This window comes from Odontomachus brunneus, unplaced genomic scaffold, assembly GCF_010583005.1.
Source record: "Odontomachus brunneus isolate Ranch 3 - 2012 unplaced genomic scaffold, Obru_v1 Obru_scaffold_027, whole genome shotgun sequence".
NCBI lineage: Eukaryota > Metazoa > Arthropoda > Insecta > Hymenoptera > Formicidae > Odontomachus > Odontomachus brunneus.
The window spans coordinates 221,884-237,629 of NW_022639477.1; the positions used below are offsets into that span (position 1 = coordinate 221,884).

A 15,746-nucleotide genomic window follows, 5' to 3' on the forward strand; every position below is an offset into this window, starting at 1 on the left:
TTCATGCATTTATCAATTTTTATATTTATTAAGACTATTAATTAGAATTGAATATAATTTACTTAATTGAATTCATTGGATTCATTCAACTTACCAGGTTTTAATGTAAAACAGAAGTATAGCATTAATATTTTTTTAATATTAAAGTCCGATATATTTTCTATATAAATTAATATCTGTACTTGGTTGAATAATCTTTAGGTGATACAACTAAACCTCGACCTTTTCTCGCACCTCTATAAACTGTCTCGATGATGTCAATCATTTCCTGCTTGTCCTCCAAAGTCCAATTAATTTTATTATTGTTCCCTGTGCCTAAATCAATCATTATGTGCTTGTTTCTGAAGAAGAACATCACTGTGCATGGGTCATATAATTCATACCTAAAAATTACATTATATATCATTATTACATTATTTTAGTGTTAATTAATTTTTTAGTTAATAGTATTCCAGAATTATTAATATAAAAGCATTGAGTAAACTAAGTTTCAACAATAATTAACTTAATCTTATTTTAATTTCCTTTAATGTGTTAATAATTATTTAATATATTGTTTAGATAAGAAGGAAGTTGCTAATGTAGTATAGGTTTTACTACATATGCAAATTCAAGTATCTACATACATTTTATTAAAATCTGGTACTTTTGTGATATCAACCAAATAGATAACAGCGAAATTTTTAACTTTTTCTGCAATATTATAGAGAACTTCATCCATTTTCATACACATTGGATCCCAATCATGACCAAAGCGAATAACCTGGTGAAATACATAAAAATATGTAAATTATGATTAGAATTGATAATTAATTATCTACTGTTTAATATAATTTTTAATCACATTATGATTTTACACACAAATATTACATTATCTTCTTTTAATGTTGTTCTATGTGTGTTTCATCAATTAATGTATCTACAAAGTGACGATAAAAAAACATTTAGATTTATAGTATCTTCACAAATAAGAATTATTAATTTTGATATATACTTTTACACACTGAGATATGTTTACAGGATCTTAACAGATATTAGAGAAATAACTTGATAATAGAAAATTAACTTGATATACAAACTTAAAAGCTGATTGTTCCAACATCTTGGTAAGCTATCTGGCAGTTAAATCATATGTCAGTTAAATATCTGTCTTTGTTTTTCCCTCAAACTGGACAAAGACATACACAAGATGTTGAGTAGCTTACCAAGAAGTTGGAACAATCGCCCATAAATGATAATAAACGTAGAGGTTAAGTATGAACATTCGAAAACTTACCACTACTCTGTCTTCTTCCGACAAAATAGCTTGATCGACTTGAAATCCATTTTCCAAGTGTGACAGCATGTAAGACATATTGTAATGTGTAAAATATAAAACACGCGTTTAAAAAACTATCCTACATGACCTGGGAGCTTATTAGCCCCGATCTACAATAACCCCTTGTCTACGTCTGATACGTCGTACATATGTCAGACATCTAAGGGTGCCGTCCCATTGAGCACGGATCGGAACGCCGGATCGGATTTCTTACTATAATGAGCGTTCCGTTCTCTAGTTCCGTTCCGTAAAAGTTTCCTCTACCAGTCCCATGTAGCAAAAACGGAACGGATTTCTAGTTATAAAATATATTTCACTCTTCAATTAAATATTTCAGAATATTCATGACAATGTTATCGGCAAGATAATTGCATAAATTATGTATATAATTAATTCTGTCGCGTCAAAATAACGAAATATTGACGAATTAATCATATTTATTTGCGACCGACGCGCCATTCCGTTCCGTTTTTGCTACATGGGACTGGTAGAGGAAACTTTTACGGAACGGAATTAGAGAACGGAACGCTCATTATAGTAAGAAATCCGATCCGGCGTTCCGATCCATGCTCAATGGGACGGCACCCTAAGGGTACGTTCAGATTCCCTACTCGGGCGCACTCTAATACTAGAAGTGCTATAGTATATGTAACATATACTATAGTGTTTCTAGTAATAGAGTGTACCCGGGTAGGGAATCTGAACGCACCCTTACGCGATGTGAATTCTCCATTACAATTGAAATGCAACTTGTGTCGCCGTGTGCATGAAAGTATCTAGGGATATTGCAATTGAAAAGCACCCAATGTAGAACGACCTTAAAGCCCGTATCAGACTACGGATTAAGATTGAGGTTGAATTGAAAATTGGCCAATCAGAGTAATGTTCACCAAACTTGAGCTTAGTGAATTTTGCTCTGATTGGCTAAATTTCAATTCAATCTCAATCCTAATCTATAGTCTGATACGGGCTTTATAGACGATTACATCCGGACATATATTAGAATTCCTTATAGCCATTTTCACCATCTCCGGTTACCTTAACCGGCTAGTTATTCCGTTGGAACTGACCAATCGCACTTGTCGTTTAACAAGATTAACCAATCACCGTGCACATTTAACCAGTAGTTAAGGTAACCGGAGATGGTGAATGGCCATTAATAACTCTAAAATAAATCTATAAGATCCTTCACATATCCTTCCAACATAAACCCCGAACAAACCCAGACAGCACAAGATCTCCTGAGGACGTCCTAAGGACGTCCTGAGGACGAATAATGTCCTCAGGATGTCCTCAGGATGTCCCCTGGACATCTGTGTTATTAAGGAATACATAGTGAAAGGGCCAATGAGTTAGGCCTGCAGTCGAAGAGAGAGAGAGAGAGAGAGAGATCACGTCCGGAGCCAACCACAGATGGCACTACAAATCAACGTTCAATTTTTATATAAGAGCGAGTTTGGACGCCCTAGTGGGTATTTCGTATGTAGCAGTCGAAGAAGGAGGAGGAGAAGGAGGAGGACACTTTACGGGCCGCGTGCAGCAGTGACGACGTGCGTCGAACGTGGGCGAATGTTGAGCTTCCTCAGCGTACGGAGAAGATGCGCGTGTCAGGAGACCGCGGGGAAATGAATAACGACGAGTCGGCAGGAACGCGGGTCATGAATCGTGCAAAATGAAGAGAACGTGTAACGCCGCAGTGGAGGCTCGGACAACGGACAGCCTCGAAGCCACCAGACGTTTGCACAGGTAACAATCATATTCTCGTAGAATTCTGCGAAGATACAATTTTTCTATCGAGAAAAATTTCATATAGCACTGCGAAGACTAATCTTTATTCGATAACCTCGTTGGCAAGGACAAAGTTGACGAAGCAAACTTTCCAAGAAACCTAACCTAACCTAATCACTTTATTCATCGTTATGTTTGTTTCTTTTCTTCTTATTCGCATCTTGTTGTGTTTCGGACACCACGTGAAATGTCTTGAACACGATTGATCGGCTCGAGTTAAGAAATATGTAATTGATACGTTTGTGTCTTCCCAACATTGCATAATAGTAGACATGTTTGCTATAAAAAAAAAATTTATGACCAAACTCGCTATGTATCGTTGACGGTGACCTTTGTATAACACAAACATGTGTTACTTATCTCTCTCTCAAACACTGGTATGTTTTATTTGCTAGGAGTGTGACTGAGATCGCTAAGAGATTGGATGAACAAAAAAATCGTGCTCTGACAATATGCGATATATTTATCCCATCTGTGGAGGTTCTACGTATGAAGCTTAAAGATTATTGTGAGAGGTTGATACTGAAAGATCCTGTTGGAAATGCGCGAAAAACAGAGGAGTTGCTATGGAGGAAGGCGTTCTATGATGTTGTTTATGCAGCTAAAAAGTTGCGCAAGGTAATGAATCAGTCTGACGAGCTGTAAAATTTATAGCTCAATATTATAAAATAAACATAAAGTTTATAAGTCAGTAATATTGAAAGTATGATATTTTTTTGTATAGAATTTTTTAATTCAGTGTTGCATTTTAGGGTAACCAGTGGAATGAATCAGAGAAAGCATTGCTGTCGGTGCATTTGGCAGTGGGTTTAGGATATTACCATCATCTGATATTGAGCCTACAATCTGAATATGATTTAGATCTTGTTGGTATCATTGATTTTGCTTTCACACACTTTGAAACCACTTCGTCATACGTAAGTATGACCCCCTATGTAAGTGTAATTCTGTTTTTTTTTATATATATCTTTTGATGTATAACTCAGATGTTAAATGAAGGACTTGGAATTTATGTTTCAATTGATTTCATTCAATTCTGCTCTAGGCAAGATTTAAAATGGTGCAAGCTAAACCAACACACTCTAAAGAAGTGAAACAGTGTGTCATGCGTTTGATCCATCGAAGTCTGGTGTGCCTTGGAGACCTGACCAGGTACAAATTAGAATTAGATTCAGACTGGGATCCAATGATAGCGAACAGATATTACAAAATGGCTATAGCCATCGACCCAAACATTGGAATGCCTCATAATCAACTTGGTACTATCGCGGGCGGCAAAAACTACGGTCTGGATGCAGTTTATCATTATATGAGATGGTTAGTATTACTGGCAAACACATTAATACTATTAATAGCAAGCAACGTTATCTCGCGATAAACGATGGCATTGACAACAACAAAGTATCATTACAATCGTTATCGCGCTTTGTAGCGCCTTATGTCCCGAGCCATTTGAAGGAGTGGAAGGAAATTTGAAGAGGTCTATAATCATCAACTCCACCTGTACAGACGAGAATAATTCAGTCCATCATTGTGTATCGCGATTATTTTCTCTGTTACATTTATGGGAGTACGATAATCCAAATTCGGACAAAATAAATCAGGAATGTCAGGTGCATAAATAACATATATAATTTTATTTTATATTAGCCGTAATGACTACCAATTCTGTGTGAAATTCTAATTTTTTTAATTGCTTGTAACATTGATCTTTTCAACAGGATCTCTTGACTGACCTCGAGAATTGTTTGACTATGGAACAACTTACAGAGACGAATAACGCGAGTTCTCTTGAAAACGCGGATAGTATAGAAACATATCTACAAAATTGCAAAAGCAGACCAACGCTATATTTAACGGACGACATGGTATTTAAGATTGTGACAATATGCTTAATGTCAATTTCTAGATTAAAGAACAGAGAATCTAGCGAAGTGCAGGGTGTCGTTGCTATCACTCTAGCAATATTGTCGCAATTGCTACAATTTACACTAACGAAACTACAAGAATTGGTCGTAGAAGTAGTAGTACCGGATGTTGAGGCGAACGTGAACGCAAATTCTTACTCCTCGAAGCTCAAGAACGCGCAAAAAAATGAGATGCCACGTAATAAGAAGGAAAACAACGGAGATCACGTGCCGGGAGAGAATTCCGCCTCTAACCAAGACAATAATATATCGAATTTAAAGCAGGACGACCAATCACAGGTAATCGAAGAAACAAAACCGTCAGACAACGGAGTTGCAAACAACGAAGTGCCCAAGAAAACTCGCGAGAAATCTAAAAATCTTTTGAGCAAGCTACGTAGGCGAAAGAGACGAACAAATTCCGATTCAGACGCGAGTGATACGGAACAGCCAGTGTTGGTGTCATCCAGCGACGAGATGCACTCTGAAACCGAGGAGGAAGATGCGCCGAGCGAGGAGAACGATGCTCTGTCGGAAGATGCTCTTTCGGACGACAATACGGACGACGAGGAATTGTCTTCGCCATTACGTGGTAAAGAGCAGATCGACGGGAACGCGATGAAGGAGGAGATAAACGGTCATATGGACGTTGCCGACCCTAAAACGGAGAACAACGTCGACAAAAATGACAATGATCAGCTGGTCAACGGCGAGCAACATGTGACGGACGAGCAGGCGAATGCGAAATCTATCAATGATCAGGATTCTGTGACGAATTCAGCCGGCAGCGCCGTAACCATCACGACGAACGCTGACTCGACCAGCAGTGCTCTCGAGGAAAGCAATAACAGTAGTTTAAAAAACACTGCTGCTTGCGTGGCGCAGTCAAAAAAGCAGACCTTGAAGCCGGACGATATTCTAAGCCTGTTGGTCGGCAAAGAGATCCTCGCGTCCATCAAGGTATGTTTTGATTGGTTACGAAGCAATCCCGACATCGTGAGGATCTGTGCCAAGAGCTCGCGAATGTTGCTGAAACGCGTGACGATCCTGCTCAATTTGATCAACGTGGACGGCGAGGCGTTCGTGTGCAAGAACGAAGATTCTGCGATTCTGTCGAGCGCGGAGAGGTTGCAGGAGTGTGTGAAAACGTTGCCGCTGCCGGAGGATAACGATCTCAAGGGTTTGACTCTCCTGGAAGAGTCACATCGTTCCCTCGACTGGCGCATTCTGCATAAACACAAGATGAGCAAGAGAGAGGAGACGTTGCTGAGGATGTTGAAGATGGTCGAGTTCGGACGTCATCTCAACGCTGTCGAGAATTCGGGCGTGCGGTACGATCCCGTCGAGCGACTGTTCGTTGCGAACGACTACAGTCCGTCGAACGCTCCGAAGCCAATGGGCTTGGACGAGAAGAACTTCAGCATGGAACATCCAAGGGGCAAGCTTATGAGGCATATGGGTAAGCTCTGGCTGAAGGCGGAAGTGCGCGCTTTGGAAAGCCGCCTACACTTCCGATTGATGTCACCGTATCTTGTACCTGACCACGAAGCTTTGGCCAAGTATACGCCGACCCTTAAGCGCCTGGTGTACGCCAAGAAATTCGTAGTGGTAATTCCTGCAGTAGGTGAGTGCAATTTGAAGAGTTGGAATTGCGAGATAATGCTGCGCTTTGGGTATTTACGATAATGGTTCTCCGAGTTAGTTCCTCTAAGACTGAAATAACAGGTATAATCATCATAATTGTGGCAATTCAGTCCTGTCTGGTAAACCTTGAGTTGAGTTTGCAGGCAAAAGACAACATGTGAGGAACTAACTCAAAGAGCTATTATTGTAAACACCCTTTATTTTCTTTATTGTACCTTATACGTTGTTTTTGTATAATAATTATCTCACACTCATGAGACAATAACACGAGTTTCGTTTAACAGTTGTCTCCGCGTTGGACGAGGTGAAACGTATCAGCGGCCAAGCAAGAGAGGCAACACGATGGCTGGAGAGTCAATTGAGACGTGGCTCAAGATTCTTACGGGCGCAGAGACCTCACGAGCGTCTGGCGCTGCCACTGATCAAAGGACCAAAACCAAAAGACAAGGAGGCCTGGTTGTTCTTTCAGATCATAGAATGTTGCCATTATCTCACTCAGCAGGCGAAGGTCGGCTTTACCGGCGACGGGGAGGCACCAGTTGTAACTCTCTTGACCGGATGTAATCCGGACGAGAGGAAGGCTTTGACTTTTAGTCCTGATGGATTAGCAAAAAGCGCGGGTAATTATTCTCCTTGTTTCTTACTTCTCTTCAGCTTTATCTGTTACAAAACACTAATGTGAAATGATCATCGTTACTATCAATGATTTTGCGTTAACGTTGACAGCTTTTATTATGCATGTTGCGTGTACAGTAGAAGCGTGAGTGGAAAAGTAAGTTAACCGGTCTCGACATTGTAACAATGTTAATTTAATATTGTTTGATTGATTCTCGTCTCGCAGGTGTTAATCTCGAGCATATTGAATCGTTTCAAACCAAGTGGAAGTCGTCGAGCAAGAGCCACGGTTGAGCGAGGTACGTCCACGCCTGCGTGATCATTCACTGCTGTTCTCACCTCGGAGGGAAAAGTCGACGGCGACTTAGCGAAGTCTTATCGGGACATGTCTAGTTGGACACACCCGGATTCGATCGAGCGATCGACAACAGGAAGAGAAAAGGAAAGAGAGACAGAAAGAAAGAAAGAAAGAAAGATAGGAGGGGTTGGAAACCCGCGCGCATGAAATGAAAAATCAATCGACCGGGTTTTACGAATGTGACGAAATCGGTGCCGATGAAACGTCCTTTCCCTACAGCGCATACAGAAAAGTTTTAAGTAACAAAACACACATTTGTTCTCTCTTTCTAATTATTCATATTGCCATTTATGTTTGAAAGAATTGTATTTTTAAGTAAACGGTTTTTAAAATAACCGCACCGTTGTGTTCTCACCAGCCACGTCAAAAATCTCAGCGAAGTCGAGCAAGCAGCTGTCCGCGGTTGCGAATAATCATGCTGTCGGAGAAAATAAAATGGAACGCACGATTCGGACGACCGGTGCAACGTCCATCGAGAGAATCGAACACGTCTGAAAAGAGCTGAAGACTGAGAAACGCTCGTCGCTTGATACATATTAATTATGTATATATATAGACACTAGAAAAAAAAGATATTACGTGCAACTTGCCACGAGATCTCATCGGTTCTCATCGTTTACAGTTCCCACGTTTTGTTCGCGACTTCCTTTTTTTTTTACACGTGTATATGTGTGTACGCGCGCGCGCGCGCGCACGTTCGTTTAAAAATTATACTTGTATTACCGCCAAAAGTATATATGTAAATCGAAAAGTATATCGTTACACAAGATGTTCCAAATCGATCCTGAGAAATGTTGACGTTCAAATTCTCGACTTGAAACATCCGAACATCAATCCGTGGACTTCTCCCTTCAGCTTGTCGCGTAGAAAATTTCTCGAATGGAAAATGTATCGAACGGGGAATGTTTTGTCAAACAAAATATTCCAAATTAACCTTGAGAAATATTAACGTTCAAATTCTCGATTTGAAACATCCGAACCGGCTTCTCCCTTCGGCTGATCGCATAGAAAATTTCTCGCCGCGTGGATAGATTCTCCCGCTCTATATTCGTCCGGGAATTCATGACTAAGTATCCATTAATTTCTCAACACCTTATTTTCCGGAGTATGCCCGACCGTGTATACGTGGATGTCGCGTATCGGTGGCGAGTGCTGTGTACGTGCGTATGTGTGTGTGAGTGAGTGACACGATTATTCTGGCGGAGACGAACGCGCACGCGCGGCAGTGCTTTTGCGTTGCAGTAGTGGCAGCGTGACATAACCTAGCGGCAGTTCATCGTCGTGTTTGCCTGTGTGTCGTCGTTGGTTTACGTGTCGACGGAGGAACGGTCGTGGTTCTCGTATCGCGCACCGCGCTCGCACAATCGGTCGGTAGCTCGTGGCAAACGTGGACGCGTATCACGCGGTCTCTCGCGGCGCGGTTATCGTGATGGCGGAGTCTGAAACGTCGAGCATCGTGCATGTTGGTCATCGTTACACGTCCGCCGCACCGTCTCTCTAGTTCCGCGGCCCGAAGCCATCGGTGAAAAAGTCCAACGTGGTTGCTGCTCGTCGTTGCGTTCGAACGTTCGAATCGTCATCGTGCGAGGGAGTGTCGCCGCTGGTAGTATCGCGGCTGTATGTCGTAGTTTTTACACGATAACACGCAATACCGCGGTCGAGAGTGCGATCACTGTAAGTGAGAAAAGGAGAAGCGACGAGAGAGAGAAAGAGAGGGAGAGGAAGAGAGAGAGAGATAGAGAGGAAGAGAGAGACAGCAAGTGAGCGAGCGTGCGAGGATCGCGCGAGCGTCGAAAGTAACGAGTCATCTACCGATCCAAGATGGCAGAACGCCAGGAGGGTGGTCCGAAGAAGATCACCATCAACGTGAAGACGCCAAAGGAGAAACAGAGCGTGGAGATCGAGGAAAATGCGACGATAAAGGACGTGAGTACGACAACGATGGCAACGAGTGGCGTCGTCTTTACCGGCACCTTTCGCTGTTCCGTATCGTCGCTACGTTTGGCGCATCGCCAACCGTCAGCTGTCAAACGGGATCGCGGTGTTTCTAATTTATTTGTTTTTCTTTCTACCCTGCTCGGCGCGCCGGCAGTTTAAGGAGGCGGTCTCGAAGAAGTTCAATGCACAAGCCGATCAGCTGTGTTTGATCTTTGCGGGAAAAATCATGAAGGATCACGAGACCCTCAGCACGCACAACATCAAGGACGGTCTGGCGGTGCACTTGGTGATCAAAGCACCGCGCTCCGCCACCACTACGTCAAATCAGGAGTCCACTCCGACTACCAGACCTCAAGGTATGAGTGAACTGTTTATGTATTATTTTGAAACATTGAATGTCACCATACAATTGTCAAATCATGATATAGCCTGAGATTATCCAGATATTTGAGAGTTTTGTCCATAACAAAAACAAAAATAGACTGTATAGGATTGATGCGTTCTAATAAAATTTCAGTGTAACTAATATTATATTGAAGTACAAACACACAATACAAATTTTATTGATAAATATAAGATTCTTAAATTGAATTTTACATTGTTTTGATGTTATACATTTTTAAGAAAACAAGTATACTCTTTATTACAAAATATTTTTCTTATATGTATCGGTCAAACAGTAAATCGAATTGTCTACTGTTGGGGCTGATTATTTCAACTTCTTGGTTAACTGATAGCTAAATCATATATCTGCCTTTGTCTAAATTGAAGGAAAAACAAAGACAGACATATGATTTAACTATCAGTTAACTTACCAAAAAATTGCAACAACCTGTTTTAAAAAAGGCAGACTCATGCAGGAAAAGTTTATGTTCTACATAATTGTAACTACACTGTGACACCTAACACATCAAGTATTGTTATCTGCTTCATAAAAAATACATTAAGGATCGGAAATGAATTCATATACCTTGACCTCTTGCGTTTAGTTAATTGTATTCTGATTGATGGCTTTTAAATCAATATTCCATTACACATATTCATTTTCCTCGAGAGTTTGCTTTGAAATTTATATTTGCAAGCCCAAATATTTCTCCATTGGATAAGTATCGACAGATAAAGATGAATTAATAAACATATAAGCATTTACAATAATGTCATAAATACTCTCATATCTGCAAATGTTTATTAATTGCAGCTGACGTCAATGCTAGTCCATTTGGTTTGGGCAGTTTAGGTGGACTAATGGGATTGGAATATCTTGGCTTGGGATCTGCTAATTTCATAGATTTGCAGCAGAGAATGCAACGGGAATTGTTAATGAATCCGGAAACGATGCGCACAGTACTCGACAATCCCTTGGTGCAGAATCTAATGAACGATCCGGAAAACATGCGTAATTTGGTCACCGCCAATCCCCAGATGCAAGAGCTAATGCAACGAAATCCTGAAATCAGCCACATGCTGAACAACCCTGAGCTGTTACGGTAATTATCAATGCAATATTGCATCATAATCGAAATCTAGTTGCAGAGCTAATCTAAATACAATAGCCGGGTCATATTTTCCGCTTTTCCACTCGCGTTTTCTACTTTATGTTTTCGATTATTTTCTGCCTCCTTCATTCTGCTGTTGTGAATAATATTCTAAAATCTAAATCGAAGCTGATTTACTTCACTTTACTTGTGCAATATTACATGCAAAATATTATTTTTAGCCAAACAATGGAGCTTGCGCGTAATCCGTCGATGCTGCAGGAACTAATGCGATCGCACGACCGTGCTCTATCCAATTTGGAGAGCATACCCGGCGGTTACAGCGCGCTGCGCCGCATGTATCGCGATATTCAGGAACCGATGCTGGCGGCTGCAACAAACGGTCGTAATCCCTTCTCCGCTCTGGTGGAGAACAACTCGTCCAACCAGGATACACAAAATCCGCAGCAGGGCCAAGAGAACCGTGATCCCCTACCGAATCCGTGGAATCCAAGTCAGAATGATACCAACAATGGCGGGACGCAGCCGAATCAGAGCAGAGGCTTACTGGATTCGCCGGGTATGCAGAGTCTTACCGCCCAGATAATGGATAATCCTCAGTTGATGCGAAATATGTTGAACGCTCCCTATACGCGTTCCATGCTCGAGGCAATGGCAGCCGACCCAGCGATGGCGAATCGCGTGTTCGCTGCGAGCCCATTCCTGCGTAGCAATCCGCAGATGCAGGAACAGATGCGTGCCATCATGCCCGCCGTCTTACAGCAGATGCAGAATCCTCAGATACAGAATGTCGTTAGCAATCCAGACGCACTGGCCGCCATCTTGCAGATACAACAGGGTATGGAACAGCTACGCACCGTCGCTCCTGATCTTGTGGAAAAGTAAATTCTTTCGTTCTCTTTACGTCAAAACAGTTCATTAAATTTCATGTGCTAAGTGTGTGTATGTTTCAGTATGGGCCTTACGGTCCCACCACCTGTGACTACGACACCCAACACCGGTGGCGGCACAAGTCCCAGTGTACCGACCAGCCAATCATCGGACACCAATCAGCAGGACGCGTTTTCCCAATTCATGGCACGTATGGTAAGAATATCTTGTTTAATTTCTGGGTTGTATAATTTAATTGTATAACGGTGTCTCATAGTGGTGCAGATCTTGAATTGCAAACACCTAAAATACATATAAATACGTTAGGAAAGTCCTTAAAGTCCTCGAAGAAAATTCCCTTTGGAATTTAAAAGTCAGAACGTTAAGTATTTTATCGATATTCTTGACGTAACATCAGACGGACTTGTATACTAAATCATATTTTATTTATGTATGCTAGGTCTCTGCAATGGCATTAAATCAAGGTGTAGAAGTCGACGGCCAACCTGTACCTCCACCAGAAGAACGTTATAGAGCACAGCTAGAACAACTTACGGCTATGGGTTTCCTTAATAGAGATGCTAATTTACAAGGTTAGAAATTCGTTTAGATTTTTTTTAGATTTCTCATATGCTACATCTGATAATATTTCAGTTCTCAAATATCTTTTCTTATTTTTCAGCGTTAATTGCTACATTTGGAGATATAAATGCCGCCGTTGAGAGACTACTCTCTAATGGGCAAGTGTCTATGAGCTAACCACCAATCAGCAATACCGTTATTCCATTATTATCTTTAATTTTCTCCTTATTTACCTCGTACGACAGACGCGGTGAGAGATATTTCAGATAACTGGCTGTCGAAGAAAAAAAAAGAATTATAAAATTATACCCCCTCTTCCTCGTCCAACTTCTACCCGTTTCTCAGTCTTGACGCAATATATGCTACCGACATGTTCAAAATTCGCATCTTCTTTTGTACTTGAATTCAGGTTTATCTGTGTTTAGACGTTAGAGAAAACGGCGTAGATACTAAACTACGTTCCCCGACTGTTCACTTCTTCGAATCTCCGTTCTCGGTTTGTCTGTCCCGTATTCTCTTCGATGTGCTCTAAAGCTAAGTAGCTCTGTTGATGTCATTTTTCTGTGTAAATTTCTTTATATAGCAGCCCTGCGATAGTCGCTGCGATACACGCGCGATCACGTTTACGACAATTCTTTACAACATATTTCCATGTGAACTTTCTTATAGAAACACAAATGGAAACCTGCATGGAAAATCTAGATTGTCACTATTAAGGAGCTCGCTTCTCGGCTTCGTCGGTCGATCGAAAGTGCATTCACAGTACTCAACCATCTCTTTTTGCTTTTTTGACTATCCTAATATATTTATAATCGCTCGTAGCGAGATATGTTGTTTGTATATGTTCCGAGTAAACAAAGAGAAAAAAGTAAGTGAGAAGAAAACGAAATCAGCAGAGGATGAGTGTAATGCTTTGGCACGGATTTCTCGATCGTTTCCTCATACGTAAACGAAAATATCTTTGGATATATGTATATGTATATACACATGGTTACACACATATATACAGGGTGCGGCAAATTTAAATTGAGACAAATATATGAAAAATGTAGCAAAATAAAAATATTTCAGACAAATGTTGTTGGGTTGGAAGGGGGGGCATGTGGTAGTGCTATTGACTTGACCTTATGGTAAATTAACAATCTTGGCGTATTCATTGCAAATTCAAGCCAATGGCACTCTCTTCTCTTTATCGTACGTCCCACTTGAAACTGTACAACTTTTAGTCTAAGATATTCTTTTTTTTTACTTTGTTTTTTATATATTTAAGAATCTCAATTTAAACGCCGCGCACTCTGTATATGTATATTAGCGAGATTCGCACACATCGTACTCAGAGGGCACGACTCGACGATCCGTACTGTAATACGTTTTCCATGTTTTTATGGGTACGCATGAGGCGACAACTGCTTTCTTTGAATTGCATACTAGCGTGCACCGTCTCTTTGTTGGTTTAATTTGATCGTAGCGTAAAAGTACTATCATTAAGCGTTATACATATATATAAATATATATATATATATTATATATATATGTCTTGTAATACAAGTCTAGAAATTTGTAGCGTGATCATTGAGAAACATACGGCATAGATTGTTTATAGAGGAATGTGTGCGCGGTATGGGTTGGCTTGGCGCACGACCACGCGCAAAAATGCGTGAATTCGAAGGAACACCTAATTGTCGGCTAGCTCTAAAGCATAAAGATAAAAAGAAATCGAAGATGTATGTTGTAAATTATCCTTTTTCGGAGGGAAACAGCTATGATTTTAATACTTTTGATTGATGTACGATTACATAAGTATCCATGCGCATTATATTATCTTTTATGTGTATTCAGTATACTTCACTGGATGAGACATTCTGCTGTAAAAGCGATTATATTACAAAATAAAGTTACGGTTGATTCATACCCATCGATCAACTATCGAATAGATTTTTCGATGAGAACTTTAGATTACTTGTTCTAATATTGTATAATAATTCATCGAGTCAGATTGTAGATTCATAATTAGAAAAATATAATTTCCTCGCTATGTTCATTAAGAAATTTCCTTAGCAAGTTATTGAATAATTTCTTTGTATTTATCTTTATTAACTAAAGAAAGAAAAAGAACGTTTAACCCTGTCACTTTATATACTAATATACTCGTATTATTTTCCTTTAACGAATGTTTTCTTTTTTCATTGGTAAGAATGATTCACAGGGTTAACACGTGAAACAATTTTGGAAAATTGAATAATCAAATTGATAATCGCTTATCATCGATTGAGATTTCACAAAGCTTCCGCATTCTATTTGTCGATACTTTGAAATTTCGCGCTCACGCGGCTCTAGTTCATCCGGCGCGATGCTAGATGGCGCGGCGAGAAGCAACGCGGCGGCTCCCACAATCGAGCCGGGCCGGTCAATCAGTCAGTTCGTATCGGTCGCTCGGCTGGTTCAGTTAGTGAGCGCATGCGCAGCGGGACGGTGCGCCAGCCATAAACGCCGGCTCGAGGCGCAGCAGCTGCCGCTCGGTGTCGGTTGACGTTTCGTCGCCGTGAGAAACTCGTTGTCGAGTCTGCGCGGGTATGCGGGCAACCTCGTTGGCTGGCTAGCGGGCTAGACGGCTGGCTGGTTGGTCAGTTCGGGCATCTCTCACGTGCGTGCGTACAACCTGCGTGTGTGTATGTGTGTGCCGTACGTGATGTAGAAGGTTTGAAAATTTGAAAAGCGGCGTGCGCGAGTGTCGCGGGTAGTTCCCGCGCGGTGCAGGTGTCTCGATACGAGAAAGAGAAAAACAAACGTTGGCGGAGGAGGTGGAGGAGGAGTGCCGTCGTCGTTGGCCGTTCGCTTCTTCCGGAAGAGGATTCACGTGGCTAGAAGGACGTGATCTACCGTTGGTCGTCGTCGTCGTCGTCGCTGCCGCCGCCGCCGCCATCGTCGTCGTCGAAAACGTCGACGGTACAGCCCAGCGGAATGTGGCACGAGGTGAGTTAGCAGCCTGCCCGGTTTTCGCTTACCCGACCAGGGATGGACCTCGAGAGTGGGCCCTTTCGCTGCGTCTTTCTCTCTTTCCTTTTCTGTCTGTCTGCTCCGAGTGTCTTCAGCTCGACAGGGCGCTTTTCGACTCCTTTCGCTAAATCGCGACGGTTAGACGCGGAGCGTCGGTTGCGCGGAAATTTCTCGTGCTCTCTCTCTCTCTCTCTCTCTCTCTCTCTCTCTCTCTCTCTCTCTCTCTCTCTCTC

At 41.5% G+C, this 15,746-nt stretch overlaps 4 protein-coding genes across 6 annotated transcripts in view; 3 read left to right on the forward strand and 1 right to left on the reverse strand.

Annotated features, from left to right (window-relative positions):
* Positions 1–4: 4 nt before the first annotated feature.
* Positions 5–1,354, reverse strand: LOC116842847 (thioredoxin-like protein 4A). The gene is made up of 3 exons (XM_032812597.1): positions 1,277–1,354; positions 627–763; positions 5–383 (listed from the first exon to the last, which is right to left on the reverse strand). The coding sequence occupies exons 1-3, from the start codon at positions 1,352–1,354 to the stop codon at positions 170–172; spliced, it is 429 nt and encodes a 142-aa protein (XP_032668488.1). The 3' UTR covers positions 5–169.
* Positions 1,355–2,778: 1,424 nt separating this feature from the next.
* Positions 2,779–7,965, forward strand: LOC116842828 (protein SMG5). Of its 2 annotated transcripts, none has more exons than XM_032812560.1 (8): positions 2,779–3,064; positions 3,502–3,724; positions 3,859–4,041; positions 4,152–4,423; positions 4,539–4,719; positions 4,828–6,637; positions 6,942–7,277; positions 7,499–7,965. In XM_032812560.1, the coding sequence occupies exons 1-8, from the start codon at positions 2,991–2,993 to the stop codon at positions 7,564–7,566; spliced, it is 3,147 nt and encodes a 1,048-aa protein (XP_032668451.1). In that variant the 5' UTR covers positions 2,779–2,990; the 3' UTR covers positions 7,567–7,965. The 2 variants fall into 2 exon arrangements, with proteins under 2 accessions (XP_032668451.1, XP_032668452.1); XM_032812561.1 differs by having other exon boundaries at positions 3,859–4,023.
* An 845-nt stretch (positions 7,966–8,810) lies between these two features.
* On the forward strand, positions 8,811–14,449 carry LOC116842833 (ubiquilin-1). Of its 2 annotated transcripts, none has more exons than XM_032812573.1 (7): positions 8,811–9,556; positions 9,723–9,924; positions 10,857–11,055; positions 11,286–11,945; positions 12,018–12,150; positions 12,395–12,527; positions 12,617–14,449. In XM_032812573.1, exons 1-7 carry the CDS (start codon positions 9,452–9,454, stop codon positions 12,691–12,693), a joined length of 1,509 nt encoding a protein of 502 aa, XP_032668464.1. In that variant the 5' UTR covers positions 8,811–9,451; the 3' UTR covers positions 12,694–14,449. The 2 variants fall into 2 exon arrangements, with proteins under 2 accessions (XP_032668464.1, XP_032668463.1); XM_032812572.1 differs by having other exon boundaries at positions 8,826–9,556; positions 10,767–11,055.
* Positions 14,450–14,820: 371 nt separating this feature from the next.
* LOC116842831 overlaps positions 14,821–15,746 on the forward strand; it is a 44,261-nt gene continuing 43,335 nt past the window's right edge. The window contains exon 1 of the mRNA XM_032812568.1: positions 14,821–15,489. The gene's annotated coding sequence lies outside the window, so the exon portion shown is untranslated. The remainder of the gene's footprint in view (positions 15,490–15,746) is intronic.

Bases quoted from the DNA above. Each gene is read 5' to 3' on its own strand.
- LOC116842828 (XM_032812560.1), top strand. From the start codon at position 2,991: ATGAAGAGAACGTGTAACGCCGCAGTGGAGGCTCGGACAACGGACAGC. The intron at 3,725-3,858 runs GTAATGAATCAG...GTTGCATTTTAG, and splicing joins CAGCTAAAAAGTTGCGCAAG to GGTAACCAGTGGAATGAATC. The intron at 7,278-7,498 runs GTAATTATTCTC...CTCGTCTCGCAG, and splicing joins TGGATTAGCAAAAAGCGCGG to GTGTTAATCTCGAGCATATT.
- LOC116842847 (XM_032812597.1), bottom strand. From the start codon at position 1,354: ATGTCTTACATGCTGTCACACTTGGAAAATGGATTTCAAGTCGATCAA. The intron at 764-1,276 runs GTAAGTTTTCGA...GTATTTCACCAG, and splicing joins CGGAAGAAGACAGAGTAGTG to GTTATTCGCTTTGGTCATGA. The intron at 384-626 runs GTATGTAGATAC...TGTAATTTTTAG, and splicing joins GTACCAGATTTTAATAAAAT to GTATGAATTATATGACCCAT.
- LOC116842833 (XM_032812572.1), top strand. From the start codon at position 9,452: ATGGCAGAACGCCAGGAGGGTGGTCCGAAGAAGATCACCATCAACGTG. The intron at 11,946-12,017 runs GTAAATTCTTTC...TGTATGTTTCAG, and splicing joins GCTCCTGATCTTGTGGAAAA to TATGGGCCTTACGGTCCCAC. The intron at 12,528-12,616 runs GTTAGAAATTCG...CTTATTTTTCAG, and splicing joins TAGAGATGCTAATTTACAAG to CGTTAATTGCTACATTTGGA.